The 27,640-nt window shown below is 44.3% G+C and overlaps 2 protein-coding genes across 5 annotated transcripts; both read left to right on the top strand.

Moving 5' to 3' along the window:
• Positions 1 to 2,883: 2,883 nt before the first annotated feature.
• On the top strand, positions 2,884 to 13,381 carry LOC309367077 (cytochrome P450 2K1-like). 2 transcript variants are annotated; one of them, XM_081906365.1, is made up of 10 exons: positions 2,884 to 3,002; positions 3,172 to 3,387; positions 5,518 to 5,680; positions 6,148 to 6,297; positions 6,952 to 7,112; positions 8,621 to 8,794; positions 9,266 to 9,407; positions 10,147 to 10,331; positions 10,942 to 11,083; positions 12,465 to 13,381. In XM_081906365.1, the coding sequence occupies exons 2-10, from the start codon at positions 3,205 to 3,207 to the stop codon at positions 12,650 to 12,652; spliced, it is 1,488 nt and encodes a 495-aa protein (XP_081762491.1). In that variant the 5' UTR covers positions 2,884 to 3,002; positions 3,172 to 3,204; the 3' UTR covers positions 12,653 to 13,381. The 2 variants fall into 2 exon arrangements, with proteins under 2 accessions (XP_081762491.1, XP_081762492.1); XM_081906366.1 differs by lacking the exon at positions 2,884 to 3,002 and having other exon boundaries at positions 3,109 to 3,387.
• Positions 13,382 to 14,631: 1,250 nt separating this feature from the next.
• LOC309367078 (cytochrome P450 2K6-like) lies at positions 14,632 to 24,024 on the top strand. Of its 3 annotated transcripts, XM_081906368.1 has the most exons (10): positions 14,632 to 14,791; positions 15,355 to 15,570; positions 16,642 to 16,804; positions 17,272 to 17,421; positions 18,483 to 18,643; positions 19,134 to 19,307; positions 19,455 to 19,596; positions 20,077 to 20,261; positions 21,841 to 21,982; positions 23,139 to 24,024. In XM_081906368.1, the coding sequence occupies exons 2-10, from the start codon at positions 15,388 to 15,390 to the stop codon at positions 23,324 to 23,326; spliced, it is 1,488 nt and encodes a 495-aa protein (XP_081762494.1). In that variant the 5' UTR covers positions 14,632 to 14,791; positions 15,355 to 15,387; the 3' UTR covers positions 23,327 to 24,024. The 3 variants fall into 3 exon arrangements, with proteins under 3 accessions (XP_081762494.1, XP_081762493.1, XP_081762495.1); XM_081906367.1 differs by lacking the exon at positions 14,632 to 14,791 and having other exon boundaries at positions 15,257 to 15,570; XM_081906369.1 differs by lacking the exons at positions 14,632 to 14,791; positions 15,355 to 15,570 and adding an exon at positions 15,657 to 15,689.
• Positions 24,025 to 27,640: the final 3,616 nt, after the last annotated feature.

The raw sequence follows: 27,640 nt of genomic DNA, 5'->3' as shown, positions 1-27,640 counted from the left end.
TTCAAATTGTCGCGAATTCTTTGCGGTGCTTTAGCAGAATGCTCAGAGTCCCAGGTTCTTCAGTGCAGTATTATTTATTGTGAGCTAAATATATACAAATATCTACAGACGCTGTACATACAATCAGACAGAGTGCAGTATTATTTATTGTGAGCTAAATATATACAAATATCTACAGAAGCGGTACATACAATCAGACAGAGTACCTGGCTGCACCTTAAAGCAAATAGGAAGACTCTTTCTCTCTGGCTACACTACACCACCACATGACCTCTGGACAGGTTAACCTTTTAACCTTTTAAACCGATGACAGCACATTACTGCTTAGTCATTCTGACCCAGTACCTCTATAGAAGGTTTTGCATCAGCCTGTTGCATCAACTAGCAAACTCAAGCCTGCAGACTTACTTTCACAGCATTCTGTGAATCCCGACAAAATATCTCGAAGCATCATATTCCCAGTTAAATGTCCAAATATGAGCTAGTGATAATGGTTTCACTTGGGAAATACAGCAACTGTACAAGCTGCATAGTCCTAAAAATAGTTTTTTATACAAGCACCTTATTTGTGAAGCCCCCTCGTGCGGAGCGAGTGGGCTCTTCAAATCCAGGGTTTGCACTCCCCTACCAATTCCTGTCAGTGGGGAATCCAGGTTTGCCCACATCTGAAACAGTCCCCTCAAGTGTAGCATGCTGTTCCTCACCTTAAAGGGCAGATACAAACATTTACTCCAATATGAGGAAGTAGCAAGTATTGCAAATATTCACATGTTACATTCAACAAATGCTCAATCTGCGTACACGAGTAGCTAAGTTGTACACTCATACAATTATTCAGTTATTCACTTTCTGAAGGCTGATTTCAAAAAGCTGAAGGAACTACTGGGTGAGATCCTATGGTCAGAAACACTCAATAAGATGGTCCAAATGCTGAAATTTCTACTGAAGTATTCCTCACTGGACTCTTAACAAATATATTCCTCCCTGGGCCCACTAGAATTTCAGTGGTACCTCGGGTTACGAATGCTTCGAGTTACGTTTTATCGGGTTACAAATAATTTTAACCCAGACGTGAGTTTTCTGAGCTCTCAGAGGCCTCGCCACTGCCAGGTCCCAACATCCGTGGGGCCTACGGACGCTCAAAAATTGGCCTCCAGCCATGTGAGCTCTCCGAGGCCTCCACGAATTGTGGTTGTGGAAGAGGACCCTGAGCCCCAATTCAAACAATGACTCATCAGCGCAGGTAAGGAAAAGAATCACATTTTCATTTTGTACTGTTATATTGATTTCATTTTATGGATCAATGGCTTCCTTAGTTAAAGTTTTGCAAAATTGCTGTTTTAGGGGTCGCTTTTCATCGTCTGGTTCCTGTTGAGTGTGTTTTGTTTTTTAATTGTTGAGTCCCGAGCACCCACGCAACACAAAAGTTATAGTTGGAAGTTTTGTTTTTGCTGGTTTTTTGCGTTTTAGTTGTCTGGCTTTTTCAATTTTTTGACGTGACTTGTTCTTCATTTTATGGGACTGATTTGTGTCTTCGCTTTTGTGACTTTGGCTTGTGATTTCATTTTTGTGACTTGTTTTTGTGACTGTGTGGAACCCAGTTCAGCTACTGGTTGATTGTGTGACTGCAGAAATTGATAAGACCCACACTGGCTCCCAGTATGTTTCTGAGCACAATTCAAAGTGTTGGTGCTGACCTTTAAGGCCCTAAACGGCCTCGGTCCAGTATACCTGAAGGAACTTCTCCACCCCCATCATTCTATCTGGACACCGAGGTCCAGCACCGAGTGCCTTCTGGCAGTTCCCTCACTACGAAAAGCCAAGTTACAGGGAACCAGGCAGAGGGCCTTCTCAGTAGTGGTGCCCTCCCTGTGGAACACCCTCCCACCAGATGTCAAAGAGAACAACAACTACCAGACTTTTAGAAGACATCTGAAGGCAGCCCTGTTTAGGGAAGCTTTTAATGTTTTATGTATCACAGTATTTTAATATTCTTTTGGAAGCCGCCCAGAGTGGCTGGGGAGGCCCAGCCAGATGGGCGGGGTAAAAATAATAATATATTATTATTATTATTATTATTATTATTATTATTATTATTATTATTATTATTATTATTAAAGCCCCCCATCCAAACTGACTATCATCAGTTGTTTTTTCATCTAAACTGCTGTCTTATTTACTTTATAATGCAGTACAATGATTATAGATCAATGGTCTCGTTAAACAGTAATAAAATTGCTGTTTTAGGGTTGTTGTTTTCATTGTCTGGAACCGATCAATCCACTTTCCATTACTTTCAATGGGAAAGTGCGCTTCAGGTTAAGAACGCTTCAGGTTACGAATGGACTTCTGGAACCAATTAAGTACTTAACCTGAGGTACCACTGTACCTGTTCTGATACCGTGGAAACCGCCTGTCAACACCTGAGCCTCCTGCCACCAGATGCAGAACAGCATGTGCTTAAAATGGCTGTAATCTGTCTGGGGACCTTATGGATCAAGAGCAACTATAAATAAAAGACATCATCATGAGCTAAACCACAACGTTGCACAAGCCAAGAGAAAGTATACCACACAAGTTTGTCTATGGAGCAAATAGTTTCAGAGATGACTGACAGAAGAGGGCTATGCTGCATAGTGCAGAAAATTGCACACACACACACACACACACACCAAAATATTTGAGCAGTATTTCTCCAAGAACATCTCCCTATGTTGCTGGCACCGGTATAATAATTAACTAAACTAGCTACACACACATGCCGCATAGCAGAATATTTGTAAAGAAGGAGTTCAGCAGGTTCTGAGACTATCTCAAAAATTTCTCACTAGTTCAATAATTACACAAGAAGATTTCTTAACAGTTGTTTGGGTTCCTTCCAACTCTCCAGTTCTGTGATTCTATAATGTTGTTTTAAACCTGAACATTGGACCTCCCAAGTATTCAAAAGATGTTGAACGTGCTGGACAATTTTATTTCAGGAAGAAAACACCCCTGCTCAAGTAAGTATAAAGGGAATGCTGAATCATCAAGCATAGCTTGCAGGAAAATCTGGGCGAAAGTTCATTCCATTGAATGAAATGATTCATTAGAGACAGTTCCTAGTATATTTGCTGCTCATTTCAGCCAGCGGACATTGTCCTTGATCAAACTGTGTTGTGATTTTCACAGTAATCGCTTCAGAAATTTGCTCACTGAAAAGAAATGGATTGGACTGAACAGATTCCAGCATTATTCCTGCTCATCCTTACAATTATATTCATTTGGAAATGGGGCAATTTCTGGAATAGGAGCTCCAAAAATCTCCCACCAGGTCCGACACCTTTACCACTTCTTGGGAATCTCCACATGATGGATCTGAAGAGACCTTACAGAACAATGTTAAAGGTAACGTTTTCTGTTCTTTCTGCAGCAAGGCAAAGATTCTGTGGGTGTTTTTAGGCCAGGTAGATGTCAGTGTGCCATCTCATAAATGCATATATGCCAATATGATAAAACTCTGTCAAGTATGGCTTATTCCTTTTTTTCTTCCTTCTTGTGTGTGATTGCTGTTACGGTTTAGGCTGATAGCTGATCTGTGCAGTGGAGGGACTGGGTCACTGGAGGAGGGGAATAGGAATGCCACAACCAGCCTGAGACGCGGGTGATGCTGTGGTCTAAACCACAGAGCCAAGGCTTGCCCATCAGAAGGTCGGCTGTTCGAATCCCCATGACAGGGTGAGTTCCCGTTGCTCGATCCCTGCTCCTGCCAACCTAGCAGTTCGAAAGCACGTTAAAGTTCAAGTAGATAAATAGGTACCGCTCCGCCAGGACTGTAAACGGCATTTCCATGCGCTGCTCTGGTTCGCCAGAAGCGGCTTAGTCATTCTGGCCACATGACCTGGAAAACTGTCTGCAGACAAAAGCCAGCTCCCTCAGCCTGAAAGCGAGATGAGCACCACAACCCCAGTGTCATCCATAACTAGACTTAACAATCAGGCGTCCCTTTACCTTTACCTTAAACAGCCTTATCCACAAAAATAAGCTGCAAAATTATCGAACTTTTCAGTGTGAAGCCAGCACTTCTAAATACATCATTTTAGAATCCACTCAAGTTTTCACAATTATCTTACGTGAAACAAAACAAAGCAATCATATTGCTGAATGTGGGCTTTTAAGTGCGCCCATGTCTGAAATTATGTTCTCTTTGAGAATGTTCATCTGCACTGGAAGCAATCGCTGTTTAAAAAAAAAGCATCAAAGAGAACTGGATAATGTATAACACAATATTAAGGGAAGAGGTTGGTCAACTACCATATTTTTCGCTCCATAGGACGCACCTGACCAAAAGATGCGCCAAGTTTTTAGAGCAGGAAAACAAGAAGAAAAATCTGACTCAAATGTTGTACTAAACTATTTCAAACAGCAAAGTGGGTGGCTCCTGTCCGCTTTGCTGCTTTAAAGCGAGCCACAGTATATAATGAAGTGAATGGAAAAAGGACAGACATGGTGGTAAGGTAAAGGTAAAGGTACCCCTGCCCGTACGGGCCAGTCTTGACAGACTCTAGGGTTGTGCGCTCATCTCACTCTAGAGACCAGGAGCCAGCGCTGTCCGCAGACACTTCCGGGTCACATGGCCAGTGTGACGAAGCTGCTCCAGCGAACCGGCACCAGAGCAGCACACGGAAACGCCGTTTATCTTCCCGCTATAAAGCGGTACCAATTTATCTACTTGCACTTAAGGGTGCTTTCGAACTGCTAGGTGGGCAGGAGCTGGGACCGAACGATGGGAGCTCACCCCGCCACGGGGATTTGAACCGCCGACCATGCAATCGGCAAGTCCTAGGCGCTGAGGTTTTACCCACAGCGCCACCCGCGTGGTGGTAGTATGGTTGCATTCAATAAAAATTATTTTTTTGAAAAAGAGAATGTTCATCTCTTCGCAACACCCACAATTCCCATGATTCTTTGGGTAGGTGTAAAAAAATTTATTAGATTAAATCTAGGTCTCCAGGGTAATTTTAGCGAAAGGCAATATTCGAAAGCACTGGCACTCCTCGGATGAAACATAGGAGCCTAATTATGAGCAGCCACAACTGATAGCTCAGTTGGTTGAGCATGAGACTTTTAATCACAGGGTCGTGAGTTCAATCCCACGTTAGGCAAAAAGATCCCTACATTTCAGGGGGTTGGACTAGATGATCCTTGTGGTCCCTTCCAACTCTACAATTCTATGATTCTAACTTTCATTTTGTTAAGGAAGGAAAATTCACATCAGTTTTCAACATTATTTGCTCACAATTATATCCAGATAAAATAAAGGACCTGCAGAATTTGCCATCCTACTGCACTTTGTTCTTAATAATTTGAGGTTGCTCCTCTTGCTAAAGGCACCCATGTGATAGACAATGCTTTGACATTTAAAGTTGATGAATTATACCATGAAACCATGTAAATGAAATCAGTTTTTATTTCAGATCTGTGACAGTAGATGTTTCTCTTTTTTGATGTTTCTCCCTTTTGGTCATTGAACTCCAGTTGTCAAAAGAACATGGCCCCATCTTCCGCATCCAAATGGGATTCCAGAAAATGGTGGTGCTGACAGGGTATGAGACAGTCAAGGAGGCTCTGGTGAATCAGGCGGACGCATTTGCAGAGAGACCCACCATCCCAATTTTTGAGGACCATGCAAGGGGCTTTGGTGAGGCCTTTCCTTCTGTATAATAGCTTGTGCTGTTTGTGAAATTTAGTTATCATAGCAATATAGAATCTGTGCCAAAAGGTTCATAGAACTGATTGTTAGTTTCAATTCTAGCTTGGAGGACAGCCTGCCAATCGACCAGTTTAGCTGCAGCCATTGGATGGATAATGTCAGATGTCTTTGTCACTACCAGCAAAAGAGTAGTGTTGGGGGAATAGGAGAATCTGGTCATAAGATAATGTGCCATTACATCTGAAGGGCCGTAAACTAGAGAACTCCCTCTCCAATTGTGTTCTGAGGGTACAACCCATAGGGATATTGCTGAAGTTGTGGAGAATGTGTGTCTTATCAGAGACCAGATGAGGGACCAGCTGAGAGGCATCCTCAGTTCCACAGAAGAAGGGTGAGATAAGCCAAAACATATTATCATGGCCATGATAACTTGAAACTTGATCTCTGCTCTTCAGGTGTTGTTTTTTCACATGGTGAAAACTGGAAAGTGATGCGGCGGTTCTCACTAAGCACATTACGGGACTATGGCATGGGGAAAAGGTCCATAGAGGACAGAATTGTGGAAGAATGCAGTGTCCTGATTAAGACATTTGAATCTTACCAAGGTGGGTTAGTGTTTCCCTCTACTGCTCCAGGGCAAAACAACACTACATTAGATGCCCACAATATTGTGTTATATACATATTACTAACTCTCAGAAATATAGTAACCAGGATTCCCTGTGAAGAAGTAACCAATCTGCAGTGTTCAGGTCAGTGTGATGTAATGCTGGCCTCTGTCCCTCTTTCCTGTCCTCCCTGCTACGATCCCCTCTCACATCTCTGCCTCCCAAAGGCTTGCACAGCTGTTTGTTGCAGCAGCCCTGGCTTCAAGCTCCTAAGCGGAGGGGAGAGGAGAGATGGCTGAGGGAACACTTCATGACGGAGGGTGTTTGAAAAAGGGTGAGAGGCCACTGGCTTTGCAGGCAAGGGGTGACATAACTGGCTCCTGAGGCTCGGAGTGCATTAGCCCCACAGGAAACCACAGAAAGAATGTAACTGGTCGAGGGAGTCATGGTCTCAGAAAGGATGAAGACCTCTGCTTAGGTATATACTGCCCATGACTCTTTTTAGCATTGCTTAACTCAGATATCTTCAAGTACACCAGAATTTAGGATCAGTTTCTAAAATAAATGTTCAATACATCAGTAGGAACCTAAGACATAGAAGAGCGATTCTAATTGGTATTTCATCTGAGCATTGTTTAATATTTATGTATAGGACAACCATTTGAAACCTCCACAATTATGAATGCCGCTGTTGCCAATATCATAGTGTCCATCCTACTAAACAAGCGATTTGAATATGAAGACTCCACATTTAGAAAACTTCTAAAGATGGTCAATGAAAATCTCCATCTTTTGGGAAGCCCCTCTGTCATGGTAATCTAAGCTTTTTTAAATGGAAAAGAAATAGTTGGTTGTATTCGCAGAATACTCAATGTGAGTGCCATTCCATATTGTTTGGGCTTCACTGCAAAACACATCTTGAGAAATATGAGTGGCATAAGATCCCAGGACAGCATTTCCTTCCAAAGGTCCTCACTCAGCTTTCTTTGTGCAGCTTTTAGGAGGGGAGAGGTATTGCATATTTGCAAGGGAAAGTATTAGTAGAAAGTTACAGATAGGTAGCCGTGTTGGTCTGCCATAGTCAAAACAAAAAAAAATTCCTTCCAGTAGCACCTTAAAGACCAACTAAGTTAGTTCTTGGTATGAGCTTTCGTGTGCATGCACACTTCTTCAGGTACCACTTCTTCGTATCTGAAGAAGTGTGCATGCACACGAAAGCTCATACCAAGAACTAACTTAGTTGGTCTTTAAGGTGCTACTGGAAGGAATTTTTTTTATTAGTAGAAAGGAATTGCAATGTTCAGAGATGCAGCATTGTTAACACAACTTAAAAGTTTTAAAAGGGATATTGAAAGAAGGGCCCCAAATAAATTTATTTTTTAAAAAGCAAATATAAAATTTCAAGACAATATTCACCCCATTTATTATTTTCATTCATATAATTGGATATTCTGCTTAAAGTATAATAGTTAGATAACTCAAATCATAACTGACGTTTTGTATATTGTATGCATGATCTTATGAAATTATATATAGTTGAAATATTTTATTTCTTTTGTAATTTCATCTTTTTTAAAAATAAAGGTGGTTTTTTTAATATACAAGACCCCATATCTATCCGTTGGGGACTCCACTTCTACATCCTTCGATTGGGAGAATGTCTGTCTATTCCTATGCCCCACTTCCTGACCCACTAGAGGACCTCACCTCCTTATTCCAACGCCTGTTTTTCTTTCCCAGGAGTCTTTGTTTTGCAAGCTTTTTGGAAAGTCTAAGTCAGGTGTGGGGAACCTTTGGCCCTCCAGCAAGAGCTAAAAATGCCCCACCGCCAGCCCAAGACTGATGCTGACATGAGCCGAGGTGAAGCAATTTGCCTCAGGTGGCAGATCCAACCGCTTCTCTGTCCCTGCAGTTGCACCACTGCCAGCCATGTCTCAGTTTTGCCCATGCCCCCATGGCTGCTGCCACAGTGCCCTGTATTGTGGCAGCACTGTGAGTGACACCATGGGTCTGGGGGGGGACAGTGCCAGGGGGGCATTTTGCTGCCCCTGGGCACTTCTGGTTGACCTCTGTCTAGGGGCTTGTCCACATCTGAGCAAACTGCTAATCCACAAGTACAAGGGGGCTCCATAACTACAACAGCACATAAGAAAATGGCCTCCAGCCTTGGCCTCTAAGGGAAATTTACTCAACGTTGCTCCAACCCAAATACATTATTGTTCTGTGTCTTTGTTTATTCCTCTGTGGAAGATGAGATATTTGGAGTACCATCTGAGAATTAAGCACTGGGCTTTTCTCTTTGTCGTCTTTTATCCTTACAGCTGTATAATATATTTCCTGCTCTTGGCTCGCTTTTGGGAGCCCGTAAAACTATCCTTCAAAACAAAGATGAGATGCATGCCTTCATAAATACCACCTTCATACAACACCTCAGAGATCTGGATGAAAATGACCAAAGGAGCTTGATTGATTCATTTCTTCTGAAACAGCAAGAGGTAATGGAGTCTTTTAAGCCCACCAATAAATTTGTTTTGATATTTTCAAATGTTAATAATAATATAAAGCTTTGGCTAATATCTGGAGTCTGTGACCTGATTGCTTGCAGGGCTGTTTTCCACTCAGACTCCCGCTCCTCTCAAAAGAAAAAGAAAAAAACCACCTTTGGAACAGATGATCCTCGGGGTCCTTCCAGCTCTATGATTCCATGATTCCATGACTAGTCCAACACGTCATGCTCCCCCCCCCCCCCCAGTATTTCTCTTGCACCACACTCCTTTCTTCTGCCTGTGACATGCTTTCATGGAGAAAAGAGATTTGAGTGTGCTGGCTGTGTATGATTTTTCTACTTTCCTAGACAGCTTCTCTGCTCTTTACATTCCAGTGAGTGCCCTCCCAGCCCCTGCCTAGCTACTTTGATATCTGCACATGGAATCTGCTAATTTCTTTCTTTCTTTTTTACACCCCAGGAGAAGGACAAGCCGAATGGATATTTCCACAATGAAAACCTAAGATCCCTTGTGAGTAACTTATTTGCTGCTGGCATGGAGACCACTTCTACCACACTGCGCTGGGGACTGTTACTAATGATGAAATATCCTGAAATTCAGAGTGAGTGCTTCTCATTGGGTTGGCTCCCATCACTCTAGCTAGCATATCTTGATTCCAGTTATACATAACTATAGTGGTACTTCTGGTTACGTACTCAATTCTTTCCGGAGGTCCGTTCTTAACCTGAAATTATTCATAACCTGAAGCACCACTTTAGCTAATGGGGCCTCCCACTGCCACCGCGCCATTGGAGCGTGATTTCTATTCTCATCCTGAATCAAAGTTCTTAACCTGAGGTACTTTTTCTGGGTTAGCGGAGTCTGTAACCTGAGGCGATGTAACCTGAAGTGTCTGTAACCCGAGGTATGACTGTATCTGGGGGCCCAGGAAGCTGGGGGGCTGAGGCCCCACAATTTTCAATGAGGGGAATGGCCCCCCTCAATATTCCACAACCGGGTGGGCCTTTTGGAGCCTAGTTTCACTGTGTGACATGACACATGTCAGTCCCCCCAATGTTGGGTGTAACCATGGACACATTTTTCTGACTTCTGCTTCCTACATAACTATAAGCAAATTCTCAGGTGAATAGCATCTTCCACAATTTTGCCTTTTGTTGTTAGATTGTGCTCATAGATCAGGCATTCCCATTGCATAATTAGCTGTCAGTTACACCAGGAAATCTGAAGATATAAGTTGGTGGCAAACATATGCTTTTGAGTTTGGCATTTGGGGGTGGGGACAAAAAAAAACCACCAATGAGCTTATTTTAACAAAAAAATTCCCCCTCCACTGCCCCCAGATAAGGTCCAAGAAGAAATTGCGAAGGTTGTTGGATCTTCTCAACCAAGGATTGAGCACCGAACGAAAATGCCATATGTAGATGCAGTGATCCATGAGATCCAGAGATTTGCTGACATTGTCCCCACAAATATTCCACATGCAACCACTGTGGATGTTACCCTCCAAGGCTACTTCATTCCAAAGGTAATCACTTTGATTAAACTGCATTCTTTGCTCAGCTGACTGCAATCATTTCTTCTTTAATTAGGACATTACACTTTAGGCTAAGAAGAAGAATAGTTTGGCTTTGATATCCAGCTTTATCACTACCCGAAGGAGTCTCAAAGCAGCTAACATTCTCCTTTCCCCTCCTCCCCCACAACAAGCACTCTGTGAGGTGAGTGGGGCTGAAAGACTTCAGAGAAGATTACGAGTCCACCAGATTACAAGTCTACCGCTCTGAACCACTAGGAGCAGGCCCCACTGACCTCCTTGTAAAGTAGGGGGCCCTTGCCCCCCTGGGGGCCCCTGTTGGAGCCCCAGTTCCCTAGTCTGGGCCTACTTGCTTCTGCCTTCCTCGCTGCATACAGGTCTTTATTGAGTCATCCCAGAAAGGTTGGGCAAGGGGCTCAGTCAACAATTCTCTCAGCCCAATGATGACTGTTTAAGCAGCTAATGGTATATAATCTCTGGATTATAATCCAGATTGTTTCTTGTTGTTTTTTTTAAAAAAAAGACATTGAGGACTATACCATAACGATTTGCTTGATGGGCCATATCTATTTTTTAAATAACTCTTGCTTTTCCTTTGCAGGGGACTCAGATCATGCCACTACTGACCTCCGTGCTGCATGATGAATCTCAGTGGGAAAAACCATACCAATTTTATCCAGAGCACTTTCTTGACTCTGAAGGAAAGTTCATAAAGAGAGATGCATTCATACCTTTCTCTGCAGGTAACTCAATTTCTGTCTGTTTATACATATCCAATGTGAGCTTATGGGACGCGGGTGGCGCTGTGGGTTAAAGCCTCAGCACCTAGGACTTGCCGATCGAAAGGTCGGCGGTTCGAATCCCCACGGCGGGGTGCGCTCCTGTCGCTCGGTCCCAGCGCCTGCCAACCTAGCAGTTCGAAAGCACCCTTGGGTGCAAGTAGATAAATAGGGACCGCTTATTAGCGGGAAGGTAAACGGCGTTTCCGTGTGCTGCTCTGATGCCGGTTCGTCAGAGCAGCTTTGTCACGCTGGCCACATGACCTGGAAGTGTCTCCGGATAGCGCTGGCTCCCGGCCTCTAGAGTGAGATGAGTGCACAACCCTAGAGTCTGTCAAGACTGGCCCGTATGGTCAGGGGTACCTTTACCTTTACCTTTAATGTGAGCTTAATGAATAGGCCATCCTAAGTATATTAACATAAAATAAAACTTGGATGGAAGACACAATCCCAAACTGTCATTTAGAACTGCCTTGGCTTTCAGTGGACCTGCTCTGTGTTCCCCTCGTGGGCTTTGGCCTGGCCGGAATGTGCCATTGATCTATGATAATGCCACCTGCTTGCTGTGGTGGAGAATGGATATAGGCTGTTTGGAGGATTAGGGTACAGAAAACTCTTTTCAGCCCTGTAGAATGCTTCTTGCTTGGAGTTCATCTTTTGCATACTTGCCAACACTCCTCAGATGAAAATCAGGACATTTTTCATACCCATCCAACTGACCATCCTCGAAAGACCATTTGTGGTCCCCTGCCCCCCATCAGAAGAAGTCGAGTGCTGCCATTTCTAAACCAACAGGACTGACGACGACTTGCACCCTCCACTGTCCTGAGAAAACCTCTTAGGCCAACCTGATTTTATTCTTTTGGTAGATTTACAAAAGGAAAAACACACACCGATAAACACATTTTAGAAAGAGGCAAGATTAGACATGGCTGCCCCAAGAATTTTTTAATAAATCCAGACTCCTTGTGCTCCGTTCTGCTCCCCCTTCCTCCCACCCAGGGCTGCTCTGCCCTCTGCCTCCCCCTCAGAGCCACTGCATCATCATGCTAGTTCTCGACAGACACATCCTCCCCTCCAGCAGCTGCTATGGAGGGGCAAGCGCTGGCTCATACTTTTCCCCAAGCTCAGCAGCAGAGCATGCATTGTGGGACTGGAGAATTGGGACACTTGGAGAACATGCAGTTCTTCAAGATTAGTGTTCATTCTTGTTGCATTTTAGAAGGGTATCATTATGAAAATTCAAACAGTGAGCAGTTTGATGCATTCCATTATAGATAAACCAATAAAATGTTGTTAAGGAAGCCATGAGCCCAGTTTCAATCCTGCTTGCGCTTCCTTACAGGTCGGAGAGCATGTTTAGGTGAGAATCTTGCCAAAATGGAGCTCTTCCTCTTCTTCACAAGCCTCCTGCAGAGATTCACATTCCAGCTACCTCCTGGAACATCTGAAGATGACCTGGATTTGACCCCTGCTGTTGGGTTCACAACACCACCCATGCCCCACCAACTCTGTGCTCTGCCACGTTCATAAGACGCAAAGTTCATGGGTTGCTTAACCTCCCTGTGTGTGCAATGCAAGCCTTTTTTAAAACACCCTTATTAACCATGGACATTTTGATTCAGTAGACTTCCAGTCGGATTGGCCCATGATGTGTCACAAAACTTAAGTGTTGCACACTATGTTCTGCTTAATGTTTGTAGTAAATATGATTCCGTGTTAATTGTAGTGCTTTAGTTCAGCCTAGGAATATAATTTTGAAATTTACTTGCTTCTGTTCAGAAAACAAATTTCCTACTATAATCTGTATACCGGTAATATATATAATCTACATATAATCTATATATTTTGTGTCAAGCCACTTCATTCTTTGTGTATTTTATTGTGTCATCATGTGGTTCTAAGTGAAGGGCACTTTTAAAAACAAAGATTTAAGCGATGGATGGTCAAAAAGGAGTAGTCAAATGCAGGTGTTTCTCCCCACTCTGATCAAGAGGCTCAGATTTTAACTGAGGGCTGCAGGTATAGCAAGTCTACAGGTAACAAAATAGATTAAGTCTTTCCATGTGAAAAGAGCAATGATAAATTCCACTGGTTTTTAAAATTTACATCAGGAATTTGATTAAAAACATTTAAAACTTTCTGTGTAAAAATCCTGTTTTAAAAATTTGGGTGGGTGTGGAAAAACTGGGTGGGAGATGCTGTGATCACTAGGCCTGCACTATTTTGCTTTCTTTGAATAAAGAGTTAACTTCCCCGGCACTGGTGGTCTTTTTGTTGCTGACCTACTCCTGCCTCCAGCTCCTGCCAGCTTATGAGGACTGAAGGTCTCCACCTTCCCACTGCCCTCTAAGGCCCCTCCCCCAGCAGCCTACAGCTCCATCACCTTACATCTCATGACTTTGCCATCCATGTTCTGGGTGACCAGGGAGAAGGGAGCTGGTCTCAGCAGGAGGGAGAGACTCCCCGGATCATCTCCGTCTCCTGGGCCCCTTCCTCTCCTGTCTGAACTGCTCTCTGCCCCAGCTTCTTCCTGCTCATGAAACCCTGTTGCCTCTTCAGGTTCCAACACCTCCTCCTCCCAGTCAGCTCCCTCTTCTCCCACTGACCACTCATCCCTCCACCAGTGCCCCGGCTCTGAGCCTTCTCCCCCTGGGGGTTTCCCAGCTGCTGCCTCCCATCACAGCCAGTCCATGATACCTACCCACTTGGAACTTTTTATTTTTTTACAGGCAAGTGGTGTGTAAATGTTATGAAATAAATAAATAGGGCTCGGGTCCATCTTGCAGTCTCTTCTCATATCTCTCCTGACATCGTGATGTTGTGCGCTCCTGATGTCACATCTTGGGCGCAAGTTGGTGCCTCGGCTTCGGGCATAAAGATCAATGGTCTCGTTAGACAGTAAAAATCATGTTAAATTGCTGTTTTAGGGCGGGCTTTTTATCGTCTGAAACGGATCAATCCACTTTCCATTACTTTCAATGGGAAACTGCGCTTCAGGTTAAGAACGGACTTCCAGAACCAATTAAGTACTTAACCTGAGGTGCCATACCACTGTACCTGCTCTGATACCGTGGTAACCGCCTGTCAACACCTGAGCCTCTTGCCACCAGATGCAGAACAGCATGTGCTTTAAATGGCTGTAATCTGCCCAGGGACCTTATGGATCAAGAGCAACTATAAATAAAAGACATAATCATCAGCTAAACCACAACGTTGCACAAGCCAAGAGGAAGTATATCACACAGGTTTGTCTATGGAGCAAATAGTTTCAGAGATGACTGACAGAAGAGGGTTATGCTGCATAGTGCAGAAAATTGCGCGCACACACACACACCCCAAAATATTTGAGCAGTATTTCCCCAAGAACATCTCCCTATGCTGCTGGCACCAGTATATTAATTAACTAATCTAGCTGCGCACACATGCCGAATAACAGAATATTTGTAAAGAAGGAGCTCAGGAGGTTCTGAGACTATCTCAAAAATTTCTCACTAGTTCAATAATTACACAAGAGGATTTCTTAACAGTTGTTTGTGTTCCTTCCAACTCTCCAGTTCTGTGATTCTCTAATGTTGTTTTAAGCCTGAACATTGGACCTCCCAAGTATTCAAAAGAGGTTGAACTGGCTGAATGATATTTTCATGTCAGGAAGAAAACACCCCTGCTCAAGTAAGTATAGAGGGATGCGGATGGCGCTGTGGTCTAAACCACTGAGTCTCTTGGGCTTGCTGATTCGAAGTTCGGCAGTTCGAATCCCAATAACAGGGTGAGCTCCCGTTCCTCTGTCCCAACTCCTGCCAATCTAGCAGCTCAAAAGCATGCCAGTGCAAGTAGATAAATAGGTACCACTGCGGAGGGAAGATAAACAGCATTTCCATGCACTCGGGCACTTGTCATGGTCCTCCGTGCACCAGTAGCAGTTTAGTCTTGCTGGCCACATGACCCGGAAAACTGTCTGTGGACAAACGCCAACTCCTCGGCCTGAAAGCGAGATGAGTGCCGCAACCCCATAGTCACCTTTGACTGGACTTAACCATCCAGGGGTCCTTTACCGCACCTTTAAAGGGAAAGCTAAATCATCAAGCGTAGATTGAAGTGAAGTCTGGGGGAAAGTGGAAGGCATTCCATTGAATGAAATGATTCACTAGAGACAGTTCCTAGTATGATAAATTTGCTGCTCATTTCAGCCAGCGGACATTGTCCTTGATCAAACGATGTTGTGACTTTCACAGTAATCACTTCAGAAATTTGCTCACTGAAAAGAAATGGATTGGACTGAACAGATTCCAGCATTATTCCTGCTCATCCTTACAATTATATTCATTTGGAAATGGGGCAGTTTAAGGAATAGGAGCTCCAAAAATCTCCCACCAGGTCCGACACCTTTACCACTTCTTGGGAATCTCCACATGATGGATCTGAAGAGACCTTACAGAACAATGTTAAAGGTAACGTTTTCTGTTCTTTCTGCAGCAAGGCAAAGATTCTGTGGATCTTTTTAGGCCAGGTAGATGTCAGTGTTCCATCTCATAAATGCAGATATGCAAAAATGATAAAACTCTGTCAAGTATGGCTTATTCCTTTTTTTTTCTTCCTTTTTGTGTGTGATTGCTGTTATGGTTTAGGCTGATAGCTGATCTGTGCAGTGGAGGGACTGGGTCACTGGAGGAGGGGGATAGGAATGCCACAACCAGCCTTAGCTGCAAAAATTAGCTGCAAAATTTTTAAACTTTTCAATGTGAAGTCAGCATTTCTAAATACGCTCTTAGAATCCAGTCAAGTTTTTGCAATCATCTAACGTGAAACAAAACAAAGCATTTATATTGCTGAATGTGGGCTTTTAAGTGTGCCTATGTATGAATTTTTTTTATGTCTAAAATTATGTTCTTATTGAGAATGTTCGTCTCTTCGCAACACCCACAGTTCCCAGGATTCTTTGGGCAGGTGACAAAATTTGCATTAGATTAAATCTAGATTAAGTCTAGATTAAGTTGACGTTTCCGTGTGCTACTCTGGTGCTGGCTCGTCAGAGCAGCTTCGTCACGCTGGCCACGTGACCCGGAAGTGTCTTCGGACAGCGCTGGCTCCCGGCCTCTTAAGCGAGATGAGCGCGCAACCCTAGAGTCGGACACGACTGGCCCGTACGGGCAGGGGTACCTTTACCTTTACCTTAGATTAAGTCTCTAGTGTAATTTTAGCTAAAGGCAATATTGGAAAGCACTGGCACTCCCCGGAGGAAACAAAGGAGCCTACAATTCTATGATTCTAACTTTCGGTTTCCACCAAATAAAATAAAGGACCTGCAGAATTTGCCATCCTACTGCACTTTGTTCTAAATAATTTGAGGTTGCTCCTCTTGCTAAAGGCACCCATGTGATGGGCAATGCTTAGACATTTAAAGTTGATGAATTATACCATGCAACTATGCAAATGAAATCAGTTTTTATTTCAGATCTGTGACAGTATGTATGTTTGGGGGGTCTGTTTGATGTTTCTCCCTTTTGGTTATTGAACTCCAGTTGTCAAAAGAGCATGGCCCCATCTTCCGCATCCAAATGGGATTCCAGAAAATGGTGGTGCTGACAGGGTATGAGACAGTCAAGGAGGCTCTGGTGAATCAGGCGGACGCATTTGCAGAGAGACCCACCATCCCAATTTTTGAGAACCATGCAAGGGGCTTTGGTGAGGTCTTTCCTTCTGTATAATAGCTTGTGCTGTTTGTGAAACTTAGTTATCATAGCAATATAGAATCTGTGCCAAAAGGTTCAGAGAACTGATTGTTAGTTTCAATTCTAGCTTGGAGGACAGCCTGCCAATCGACCGGTGTAGCTGCAGCCATTGCATGGATAATGGCAGATGTCTTTGTCACTGCCAGCAAAAGAGTAGTGTTGAGGGAATAGGAGAATCTGGTCATAAGATAATGTGCCATTACATCTGAAGGGCCGTAAACTGGAGAACCGCCTGTGCAATCGTGTTCTGAGGGTACAACCCATAGGGATATTGCTGAAGTTCTGCAGCGTGGGTGTCTTATCAGAGACGGGAAGAGGGACCAGCTGAGAGGCATCCTCAGTTCCACAGAAGAAGGGTGAGATAAGCCCAAACATATTATCGTGGCCATGATAACTTGAAACTTGATCTCTGCTCTTCAGGTGTTCTTTTTTCACATGGTGAAACCTGGAAAGTGATGCGGCGGTTCTCACTAAGCACATTACGGGACTATGGCATGGGGAAAAGGTCCATAGAGGACAGAATTGTGGAAGAATGCAGTGTCCTGATTAAGACATTTGAATCTTACCAAGGTGGGTTAGTGTTTCCCTCTACTGCTCCAGGGCAAAACAACAGTACATTAGATGCCCACAATATTGTGTTATATACATATTGCTAACTCTCAGAACTATAGTAACCAGGATTCCCTGTGAAGAAGTAACCAATCTCCAGTGTTCAGGTCAGTGTGAGGTAATGCTGGCCTCTGTCCCTCTTTCCTGTCCTCCCTGCTACGATCCCCTCTCACATCTAGACCTCCTAAAGGCTTGCACGGCTGTTTGTTGCAGCAGCCCTGGCTTCAAGCTCCCCAGGTGAACGATGCCTTTGGGGCTGGCCAGGGGGTGCTGGTTCCCAGGAGCTGATGTGGTTCAGCCAGTCCACCAGCCCTTGATGCTGGTAATGGACAGGCAAGTGGGAGGCTGGGCAGGCAGGCACTGCACTGGCCTTTATTGTGCTTGCTGTGTGCAAGGCCTGCCTGGGAGCTGAGTGTACAGTGCCGAAGGGAGCCTTTTCCCCATTCAGGCCTGGTGGCGCCCACTGCTGCCACTGCTGCCTCCCATGTAAAGGTGCTGGCTTCACATTCACCTTCGTCCTGTCTCACTCAGGCCGCTAAGGCTGGGGCATTGTCTTCCTTGGCCCTTGTGGGGCAGCGTGAGGAGGCACCTCTCTTTGGGGCAGGGGGTGGCTCAGAGACCAGGGGTGGCTGTGGCAGCTGCCTAGAAGACTCCCAAGGAGAGAGGAGAGGAAAAGAGGCTGAGGGAACACTTCATGAGGGAGGGTGTTTGGAAAAGGGTGAGAGGCCGCCGGCTCTGCAGGCTTGGAGTGCATTAGCCCCACAGGAAAACCACAGAAAGAATGTAACTGGTCAAGGGAGTCATGGACTCAAAAGGGATGAAGACCTCTGCTTAGGTATATACTGCCCATGACTCTTTTTAGCGTTTCTTAACTCAGATATCTTCAAGTACACCAGAACGTAGGATCAGTTTCTAAGATAAATGTGCTCTGAACATCGGTAGGCTGACACTGGGAACCTAAGGCAGAGAAGAGCAATTCTACTTGGTATTTCATCTGAGCATTGTTTAATATTTATGTATAGGACAACCATTTGAAACCACCACAATTATTAATGCCGCTGCTGCCAATATCATAGCATCCATCCTACTAAACAAGCGATTTGAATACGAAGACTCCACATTTAGAAAACTTCTAAAGATGGTCAATGAGAATATCCAGCTTTTTGGAAGCCCCTCTGTCATGGTAATCTAAGCTTTTTCAAATGGAAAAGAAATAGTTGGTTGTTCAGGATTCACTGCAAAACTCATTTTGAGAAATATGAGTCCCTTTCAGACCATTTTAAAAAAGCAGTCTTCCCCCCATTTATTATTTTCATTCATATAATTGGATATTCTGCTTAAAATATAATAGCTAGATAACTTAAACCATAATTGACTTTTTGTATACAGTATTGATGCCCCTGGCCACTACTGGTTGACCTCTGTCTAGGGGCTTGTCCACATCTGAGCAAACTGCTAATCCACAAGTACAAGGGGGCTCCATAACTACAACAGCACATAGGAAAATGGCCTCCAGCCTTGGCCTCTAAGGGATATTTACTCAACGTTGCTCCAACCCAAATACATTATTGTTCTGTGTCATTGTTTATTCTTCTGTGGAAGATGAGATATTTGGCGTACCACTTGAGAATTAAGCACTGGGCTTTTCTCTTTGTTGTATTTTATCCTTACAGCTGTATAATATATTTCCTGCTCTTGGCTCGCTTTTGGGAGCTCATAAGACTCTCCTTCACAACAGAGATGAGATCCAGGCCTTCATAAATGCCACCTTCATACAACACCTCAGAGATCTGGATGAAAATAACCAAAGGAGCTTCATTGATTCATTTCTTCTGAGACAGCAAGAGGTAATGGAGTACTTTAAGCCCGCCAATAATGTTTTTTGATATTGTCAAAAGTTGAAATTTTCACATTTTAAAATATATTTCCATGTGAGATGGTGTCTAATATACTCTTGTTATAGTCATATATATATATTTCTTTTTACACCCCAGGAGAAGGACAAGCCGAATGGATATTTCCACAATGAAAACTTAAAAGCAGTTGTGAGTAACTTATTTTCTGCTGGCACGGAGACCACTGCTACCACACTGCGCTGGGGACTGTTACTAATGATGAAATATCCTGAAATTCAGAGTGAGTGCTTTTCATTGGGTTGGCTCCCATTACTCTAGCTAGCATATCTTGATTCCAGTTATACATAACTATCTGGGGGCCCAGGAAGCCAGGGGGCTGAGCCCCACAATTTTCAATGAGGGGGACGGCCCTCCTCAATATTCCACAACCGGGTGGGCCTTGGTGGGCCTAGTTTCACTGTGTGACATCAAACATGTCAGCCCCCCTAATGTTGGGTGTAATCAAGCATGCATGTTTCTTTTGCTCTATAAGCAAATTGTGTATTTCCACTAAAATTCTCAGGTGAATGGCATCTTCCACAACCTTGCATTATGTTGTGAGATTGTACAGTCCCGTTGCATAATTAGCCATCAGTTACTCCAGGAAATCTGAAGATATGAGTTGGTGGCAAACATATGCTTTTGAGTTTGGCATTTGGGGGCAAAAAAAACCACCAATGAGTTTATTTTAACACAAAAAATCCTGCTCTACTGTCCCCAGACAAGGTCCAAGAAGAAATTGAAAAGGTTGTTGGATCATCTCAACCAAGGATTGAGCACCGAACGAAAATGCCCTATGTAGATGCAGTGATCCATGAGATCCAGAGATTTTCTGACGTTAGCCCAACAAATCTGCCACATGCAACCACTGTGGATGTTACCCTCAAAGGCTACTTCATTCCAAAGGTAATCACTTTGATTAAACTGCATTCTTTGCTCAGCTGACTGCGATTGATTTCTCCATTAAGTAGGACATTACACTTTAGGCTAACCCTAGGAGTAGGCCCCACTGACCTCCTTGTAAATTAGGGGGCCATTGCCCCCCTGGGGGCCCCTGTTGGAGCCCCAGTTCCCTGGAGGCTCAGTCAACTATTCTCTCAGTCCAGTCCAGTTCTGCTGGATCTCTCAGCGGCCTTTGACACCATCGACCATAACATCCTTCTGGACCGTCTAGAGGGGCTGGGAGCTTGGGGCACTGTTATATGGTGGTTCCACTCCTTTCTCCTGGGCCGTGTCCAGAAAGTGGTGTTGGGGGATGAGTGTTCAGACCCCTGGGCTCTCACTTGTGGGGTGCCTCAGGGGTTCCGTCCTCTCCCCCATGCTTTTTAATATCTATATGAAGCCGCTGGGAGAGATCATCAGGGGGTTTCAGCTGGGTGTTAATCAGTATGTAGATGATACTCAACTCTACCTCTCTTTCAAATCGGAACCAGTGAAGGCGGTGAAGGTCCTGTGTGAGTGTCTGGAGGCGGTTGGAGGATGGATGATGGCTAACAGATTGAGGTTGAATCCTGACAAGACAGAAGTTACTGTTTTGGGGGGACAGGGTGCGGGCGGGTGGGGGGGTTCCTTGGTCCTGAACGGGGTAACTGTGCCCCTGAAGGACCAGGTTCACAGCCTGGGAGTCATTTTGGACTCACAGCTGTCCATGGAGGCGCAGGTTAATTCTTTGTCCAGGGCAGCTGTCTACCAGCTCCACCTGGTACGCAGGCTAAGACCCTACCTCCCCGCGGACTGTCTCGCCAGAGTGGTGCATGCTCTAGTTATCTCCCGCTTGGACTACTGCAACGCGCTCTACGTGGGGCTACCTTTGAAGGTGACCCGGAAACTGCAATTAATCCAGAATGTGGCAGCTAGACTGGTGACTGGGAGTGGCCGCCGGGACCACATAACACCGGTTCTGAGAGATCTGCATTGGCTCCCAGTACATTTCCGAGCACAATTCAAAGTGTTGGTGCTGACCTTTAAAGCCCTAAACGACCTCAGTCCTGTATACCTGAAGGAGCGTCTCCACCCCCATCGTTCAGCCCGGACACTGAGATCCAGCGCCGAGGTCCTTCTGGCAGTTCCCTCATTGCAAGAAGTAAGGTTACAGGGAACCAGACAGAGGGCCTTCTCGGTAGTGGCGCCCACCCTGTGGAACACCCTCCCTTCAGATGTGAAGGAAATAGGTAGCTATCCTATCTTCAAAAGACATCTGAAGGCAGCCCTGATCAGGGAAGTTTTTAATATTTAAGGCTGTATTGTTTTTAATACTTGATTGGGAGCCGCCCAGAGTGGCTGGGGAAAATAATAAATTTTTATTAGGGTATAAATATATTATTATTATTATTATTATTATTATTATTATTATTATTATTACGGTTTAAGGAGCTAATGGTATATAATCTCTGGTTGCAGATTGTTTCTAGCTTTTTTAAAAAGAAGACATTGAGGACTATACCATAACGATTTGCTTTACAGCCCATATCCTTTTCCTTTGCAGGGGACTCAAATCATGCCACTACTGACCTCCGTGCTGCACGATGAATCTCAGTGGGAAAAACCATACCAATTCTATCCTGAGCACTTTCTTGACTCTGAAGGAAAGTTCATAAAGAGAGATGCATTCATGCCTTTCTCTGCAGGTAACTCAATTTCTGTCTATTTATACATATCCAATGTGAGCTAAATGAACAGGCCATCCTAAGTATATTAACATAAAATAAAACTTGGATGGAAGACACAATCCCAAACTTTGGAGTACTTATATCTGTCATTTAGAACTGGAATAAGATACGCAACATCATTCATTTTCAGTAGGGCAACTTCTGGGCCAGTGGCCAAATTGGACTCTTCAAGGCTCTCTAACCACCTTCAGAACGTCCCCCAGGCCTTGGCTTTCAGTGGACCTGCTCTTTGTTCCCCTCATGGGCTTTGGCCTGGCCGGAATGTGCCATTGATCCATGATAATGCCACCTGCTTGCTGTGGTGGAGAATGGATACAGGCTGTTTGGAGGATTAGGGTACAGAAAACTCTCAGACCGTGGGCTGAAAAACATCCGCTCCCCTTGGTTTTCAGCCCTGTAGAATGCTTCTTGTTGGGAGTTCATCTTTTGCATACTTGCCAACATTCCTCAGATGAAAATCAGGACATTTGTCATACTCATCCAACTCACCCTCCTCGAAAGACCATTTGTGGTGTGCCCCCCCCCTTTCAGAAGAAGGTTGAGTCTTGCCATTTCTAAAGCAACAGGACTCAGGACACGCACCCTCCACTGTCCTGAGAAAACCCCTTAGCCCCAATCTGATTTTATTCCTTTGGTAGATTTACAAAAGGAAAAACACACACCGATAAACACATGTTAGAAAGAGGCAAGATTACACATGGCTGCAGCAAGCATATTTTAATAAATCCAGACTCCTTGTGCTCCGTTCTGCTCCCGCTTCCTCCCACCCAGGACTGCTCTGCCCTCTGCCTCCCCCTCAGAGCCACTGCATCATCACGCTAGTTCTCGACAGACACATCCTCTCCTCCAGCAGCCGCTACAGAGGGGCAAGCACTGGCTCATACTTTTCCCCAAGCTCAGCAGCAGAGCATGCGTTGTGGGACTGGAGAATTGGGACACTTGGAGAACATGCAGTTCTTCAAGATTAGTGTTCATTCTTGTTGCATTTTAGAAGGGTATCATTACGAAAATTCAAACATTAAGCAGTTTGATGCATTCCATTATAGATAAACCAATAAAATGTTATTAAGGAAGCCATGAGCCCAGTTTCAATCCTGCTTGCGCTTCCTTACAGGTCGGAGAGCATGTTTAGGTGAGAATCTTGCCAAAATGGAGCTCTTCCTCTTCTTTACAAGCCTCCTGCAGAGATTCACATTCCAGCTTCCTCCTGGAACATCTGAAGATGACCTGGATCTTACCCCTGGTGTTGGGTTAGCAACACCTCCCATGCCCCACCAACTCTGTGCTCTGCCACGTTCATAAGATGCAAAGTTCATGGGTTGCTTATCCTCCCTGTGTGTGCAATGCAAGCCTTTTTTAAAACACCCTTATTAACCATGGACATTTTGGTTCAGTAGACTTCCAGTCGGATTGGCCTATGCTGTGTCAAAAAACCTGTGTTGCACACTTATGTTCTGCTTAATGTTTGTAGTAAATATGATTTTGTGTTAATTGTAGTGCTTTAGTTCAGCCTAGGAATTTAATTTTGAAATTTACTTGATTCTGTTCAGAAAAAAATTACCTACTAACATTGAAATCTGTATATTTTGTGTCAAGCCACTTCATTCCTTGTGTATTTTATTGTGTCATCATGTGGTTCTAAGTGAAGGGCACTTTTAAAAACAAAGATTTAAGTGATGGATGGTCAAAAAGAAGTAGTCAAATGCAGGTGTTTCTCCTCACTCTGATTAAGAGGCTCAGATTTTAACTGAGGGCCGCAGGTATAGCAAGTCTACAGGTAACAAAATAGATTAAGTCTTTCCATGTGAAAAGAGCAATGATAAATTCCACTGCTTTTTAAAATTTACATCAGGAATTTGATTAAAAACATTAAAAACTTTCTGTGTAAAAATCCTGTTTTAAAAATTTGGGTGCGTGTGGAAAAACTGGGTGGGAGATGCTGTGATCACTAGGCCTGCACTATTTTGCTTTCTTTGAATAAAGAGTTAACTTCCCCGGCACTGGTGGCCTTTTTGTTGCTGACCTACTCCTGCCTCCAGCTCCTGCCAGCTTATGAGGACTGAAGGTCTCCACCTTCCCACTGCCCTCTAAGGCCCCTCCCCCAGCAGCCTACAGCTCCATCACCTTACATCTCATGACTTTGCCGTCTTCATTTCCCTCCATGTTCTGGGTGACCAGGGAGAAGGGAGCTGGTCGCAGCAGGAGGGAGAGACTCCCCGGATGAGGCAGGCTTCTCACTTCCCTCCAAAACATGTGCAGAAACAGTCTTCCTGACTGTTGGACCCAGTAATGTCCTAGTGGTGGATTTCTTACATGAATAGCAAAAAATTGGTAAGCGGCACTCGAAGGACAGTGAAAATCTGATGTAACTTTTTAATACTCTCTTGCAGATTGTAATCCACTAATCCAGGAGGATTTCAAAATGCTACTCTTTCTAACTTGCATCATTAAGTGCAATTGAATGTTGCAGTTTATCCTGTGTTGAGTCTCTGTAGGTTTCAAGAGGTTAAACCAGTTTAGCAAAGCTTTTATTTGAGGAGGTAAAGGTAAAGGGACCCCTGACTATTAGGTCCAGTCGTGGCCGACTCAGGGGTTGCGGAGCTCATCTCGCTCTATTGGCTTCCAGGTCATGTGGCCAGCATGACTAAGCCACTTCTGGAGAACCAGAGCAGCACACGGAAACGGCGTTTACCTTCCCACTGGAGCGGTACCTATTTATCTACTAGCACTTTGACGTGCTTTCGAACTGCTAGGTTGGCAGGAGCAGGAACCGAGCAACGGGGGCTCACCCTGTCACGGGGATTCGAACCGCCGACCTTCTGATCAGCAAGTCCTAGGCTCTGTGGTTTAACCCACAGCGCCACCCGCGTCCCTGTTTGAGGAGGTAGGCACTAAGTATTAAAATGGAGAGTAAACCATCAAGCGAAGATTTGAATAAGAACTTGGGGAAATTGGGGTACATCCCATTGAACTGGATGGTTTAATGATCACGGTGTCTCCCCTGCCAGGTGAGTTAAATGGTTCACTAGAGAGAATGCCTAGCTCAGCATATATGCTGCTCATTTCCCTTGACTGTGATCAAAATTTTCATTATAATCACTACAGGCAAGTTGCTGAAAGGAAACAGATTGGACTGAGCAGATTCTAGGTATTCCTACAATTACATTCATTTTGAAACTGGGCACTTTATGAGAGCTCCCAAAATCTCCCACCAGGACCCAGGCCTTTACCGCTTGTTGGGAATCTCCACATAATGGATCTGAAGAGATGTTAAAGGCAAAGCTTGCAGTTCTTTCCATGGCCAGCCAAAGGTCTCTGGATTATGCAGATCTTTTAGAGCAAATAGACATTGGCTTTCCCTATCTCAAACGTGATGTGCAATGTGCACAGCAACAAACCTTTGTCCAATGCTATCTTGTTTTAGCTCATTTCATTCTTTGCAATTGGTGTGTCACAGTTTGGACTGAAGGTCACTAAGTTCATTTGGGGGTGGTGCAAGGCAGGCTGGGAATGGAGGACCCGATAAATTTTCAGAGGCCCATGACCCCCGATTTGGGGGGGGGGTTGCAGGGGTGCCTGACCCACCCCCTCCATTTCACTGCTCCATTCATTGCTGTTCTTAAAGAACTCCTTCAGTTTGTGCTGGGTTTGGGGAAATTTGCCTTCGTTTCCAGATTCATCAAGGAATTATATTTGTGTTTTTGCTTCTTCTTTTTTTGTCACCTGGGCCAGATATCTCCGTGGTATCAAGGTGTAACAGAATGAGCTGTGTTATGTCAGTTTTATATCCATTTTACTGGCTTCCAGGTTGTTTCCTGTCTCTAATAAATGTGTTGGCATTGGTCTCTAAAGACCTAAATGGTCTGGGGCTTGAGTATTTCAGGAACTGCCCTCTCCCGTAAAAGCTTGCTTGAAAATGTCTCTCATTTTCTGGGGTCCTTGTTGTCCCTCCTCCACCACACCCCAAAAAGCAGCGGGCAAATTGAGCCTTTTTGTTGTCTATCTTGGTTCCTACCCACAAAGGAGAACATAAGTTGGTGGAGATAAGGGAGAAGACCATATCTATCATGGCAAATAAATCGTGTTCTGCTTTTCCAAGAGGGAATTTGCTGGATCCCTTTGCCTGCCTATATGGATGCCATTGAAAACTGACATTTAGTGGCCATTTTAGAAACTATTTGTGGAATTGAATTTTTCATTTTTGCTGTATGTTTTATTGCTGTAGGTTTATTCTTTGATTATATTTTGTCTTGATTTATTATATTGTTCTGTTTTTATGATACTATAAACCTTTCTGAGAAAGGCAGGAAATGGAATGATAGTGAAATCTTTGTGTTCTTTAGCATCCTTTTGAAAGAGAAACACCACCCAGTTTATGCTCTTTATGCTGAGAGAGTGGTGTTGACTTTCACTTTATCATCATCCACAGTGCCATGGGCTGACTTCAACACTTTCAGAGTTGAGCTTCTCCTCCATTTTCGTCTCTCAAGGTGTCTCAACTATTCGCTGAAGTTAGTAGTTCCACAGGCCTAGCAGAACAGGTAAAGAGTAAAGGTAAAGGGGACCCCTGACCATTAGGTCCAGTCGTGACCTTCTCTGGGGTTGCGGTGCTCATCTTGCTTTATTGGCCGAGGGAGCTGGCGTACAGCTTCCAGGTCATGTGGCCAGCAGGACTAAGCCGCTTCTGGCAAACCAGAGCAGCGCACGGAAACGCCATTTACCTTCTCGCCGGAGCGGTACCTATTTATCTACTTGCACTTTGACGTACTTTTGAACTGCTAGGTTGGCAGCAGAACAGGGCCACCCCCAAAATAAACCATTCTGCCCTGCCAGGAAAGAAGGGGTAAAGGAAGAACTACACCAAAAACCAGTAGGGAAAGGTTGACAGCGGGGTCTGCTGCCCATGTGGACCCTGCCACCTGAAGCAGTCGCCTCACCTTACCTCATGGGTGGGCCGATCTTGTAACTGAGGCCAAATTAACAATACCATGTATACCTATCAAAGCAGTCAGGCAAGCACATTGCATATTGTTTCAGAAAGTATGAATTAGGTAGGTTCACCTTTAAATGCAAGCATAATAGAATTTCTTTCTGTCCCTAGTGTAATGCAAACCTGCAGAACTGCACCCCCAAGGATGTTCCCCAAAATTTGGCTCTCAGTGGAATTGGCCCACAAACTTAAAAGTGCCCCACATGCCATTGCAGACCCACTTGCAGTGACCCATTTCCCCAGGGAGCGAGGCCTGAGCCACGAAGGGGAACAAACTGGACAAGACAACGTTCATTCCAGCTGTGAGTGGTCACCCTGCTGCAGTTTTCAGACCCCTGTGGCAAGGAAAACTATTGGTTGCATATGTTAATCAGAACATGCAGACAAACAGCATAAAATGTATTTTTCTGTAGGTCCTGACAAGCAACATACAGACATACAATAATGAGTCGAGATGCTTGAGAGGAAAGTCTATAAAAACTAATTTACTTTCAAATATCAAGCAATAACAAGAAGATATCGTATGAGAAGATACAGGGGGGAGAACAATAGTGGTAGCTGCAATAAGAACAAGCACATCTCAAAGGCTTACTTGGCCAACATGAACACCATACATGTAAAGCACT

Source organism: Podarcis melisellensis (genome assembly GCF_964234715.1).
Source record: "Podarcis melisellensis genome assembly, chromosome: 3".
Taxonomy (NCBI): domain Eukaryota; kingdom Metazoa; phylum Chordata; class Lepidosauria; order Squamata; family Lacertidae; genus Podarcis; species Podarcis melisellensis.
Note: the sequence above shows the minus strand (reverse complement) of the source record. Positions and strands in the feature narration are given on the sequence as shown.

Coding starts and splice junctions, on each gene's coding strand:
- LOC309367077 (XM_081906365.1), top strand. CDS start 3,205: ATGGATTGGACTGAACAGATTCCAGCATTATTCCTGCTCATCCTTACA. Junction 6,298..6,951: donor GACATTTGAATCTTACCAAG/GTGGGTTAGTGT, acceptor ATTTATGTATAG/GACAACCATTTGAAACCTCC. Junction 10,332..10,941: donor AAGGCTACTTCATTCCAAAG/GTAATCACTTTG, acceptor TTTCCTTTGCAG/GGGACTCAGATCATGCCACT.
- LOC309367078 (XM_081906368.1), top strand. CDS start 15,388: ATGGATTGGACTGAACAGATTCCAGCATTATTCCTGCTCATCCTTACA. Junction 19,597..20,076: donor GAAATATCCTGAAATTCAGA/GTGAGTGCTTTT, acceptor TACTGTCCCCAG/ACAAGGTCCAAGAAGAAATT. Junction 21,983..23,138: donor ATTCATGCCTTTCTCTGCAG/GTAACTCAATTT, acceptor GCTTCCTTACAG/GTCGGAGAGCATGTTTAGGT.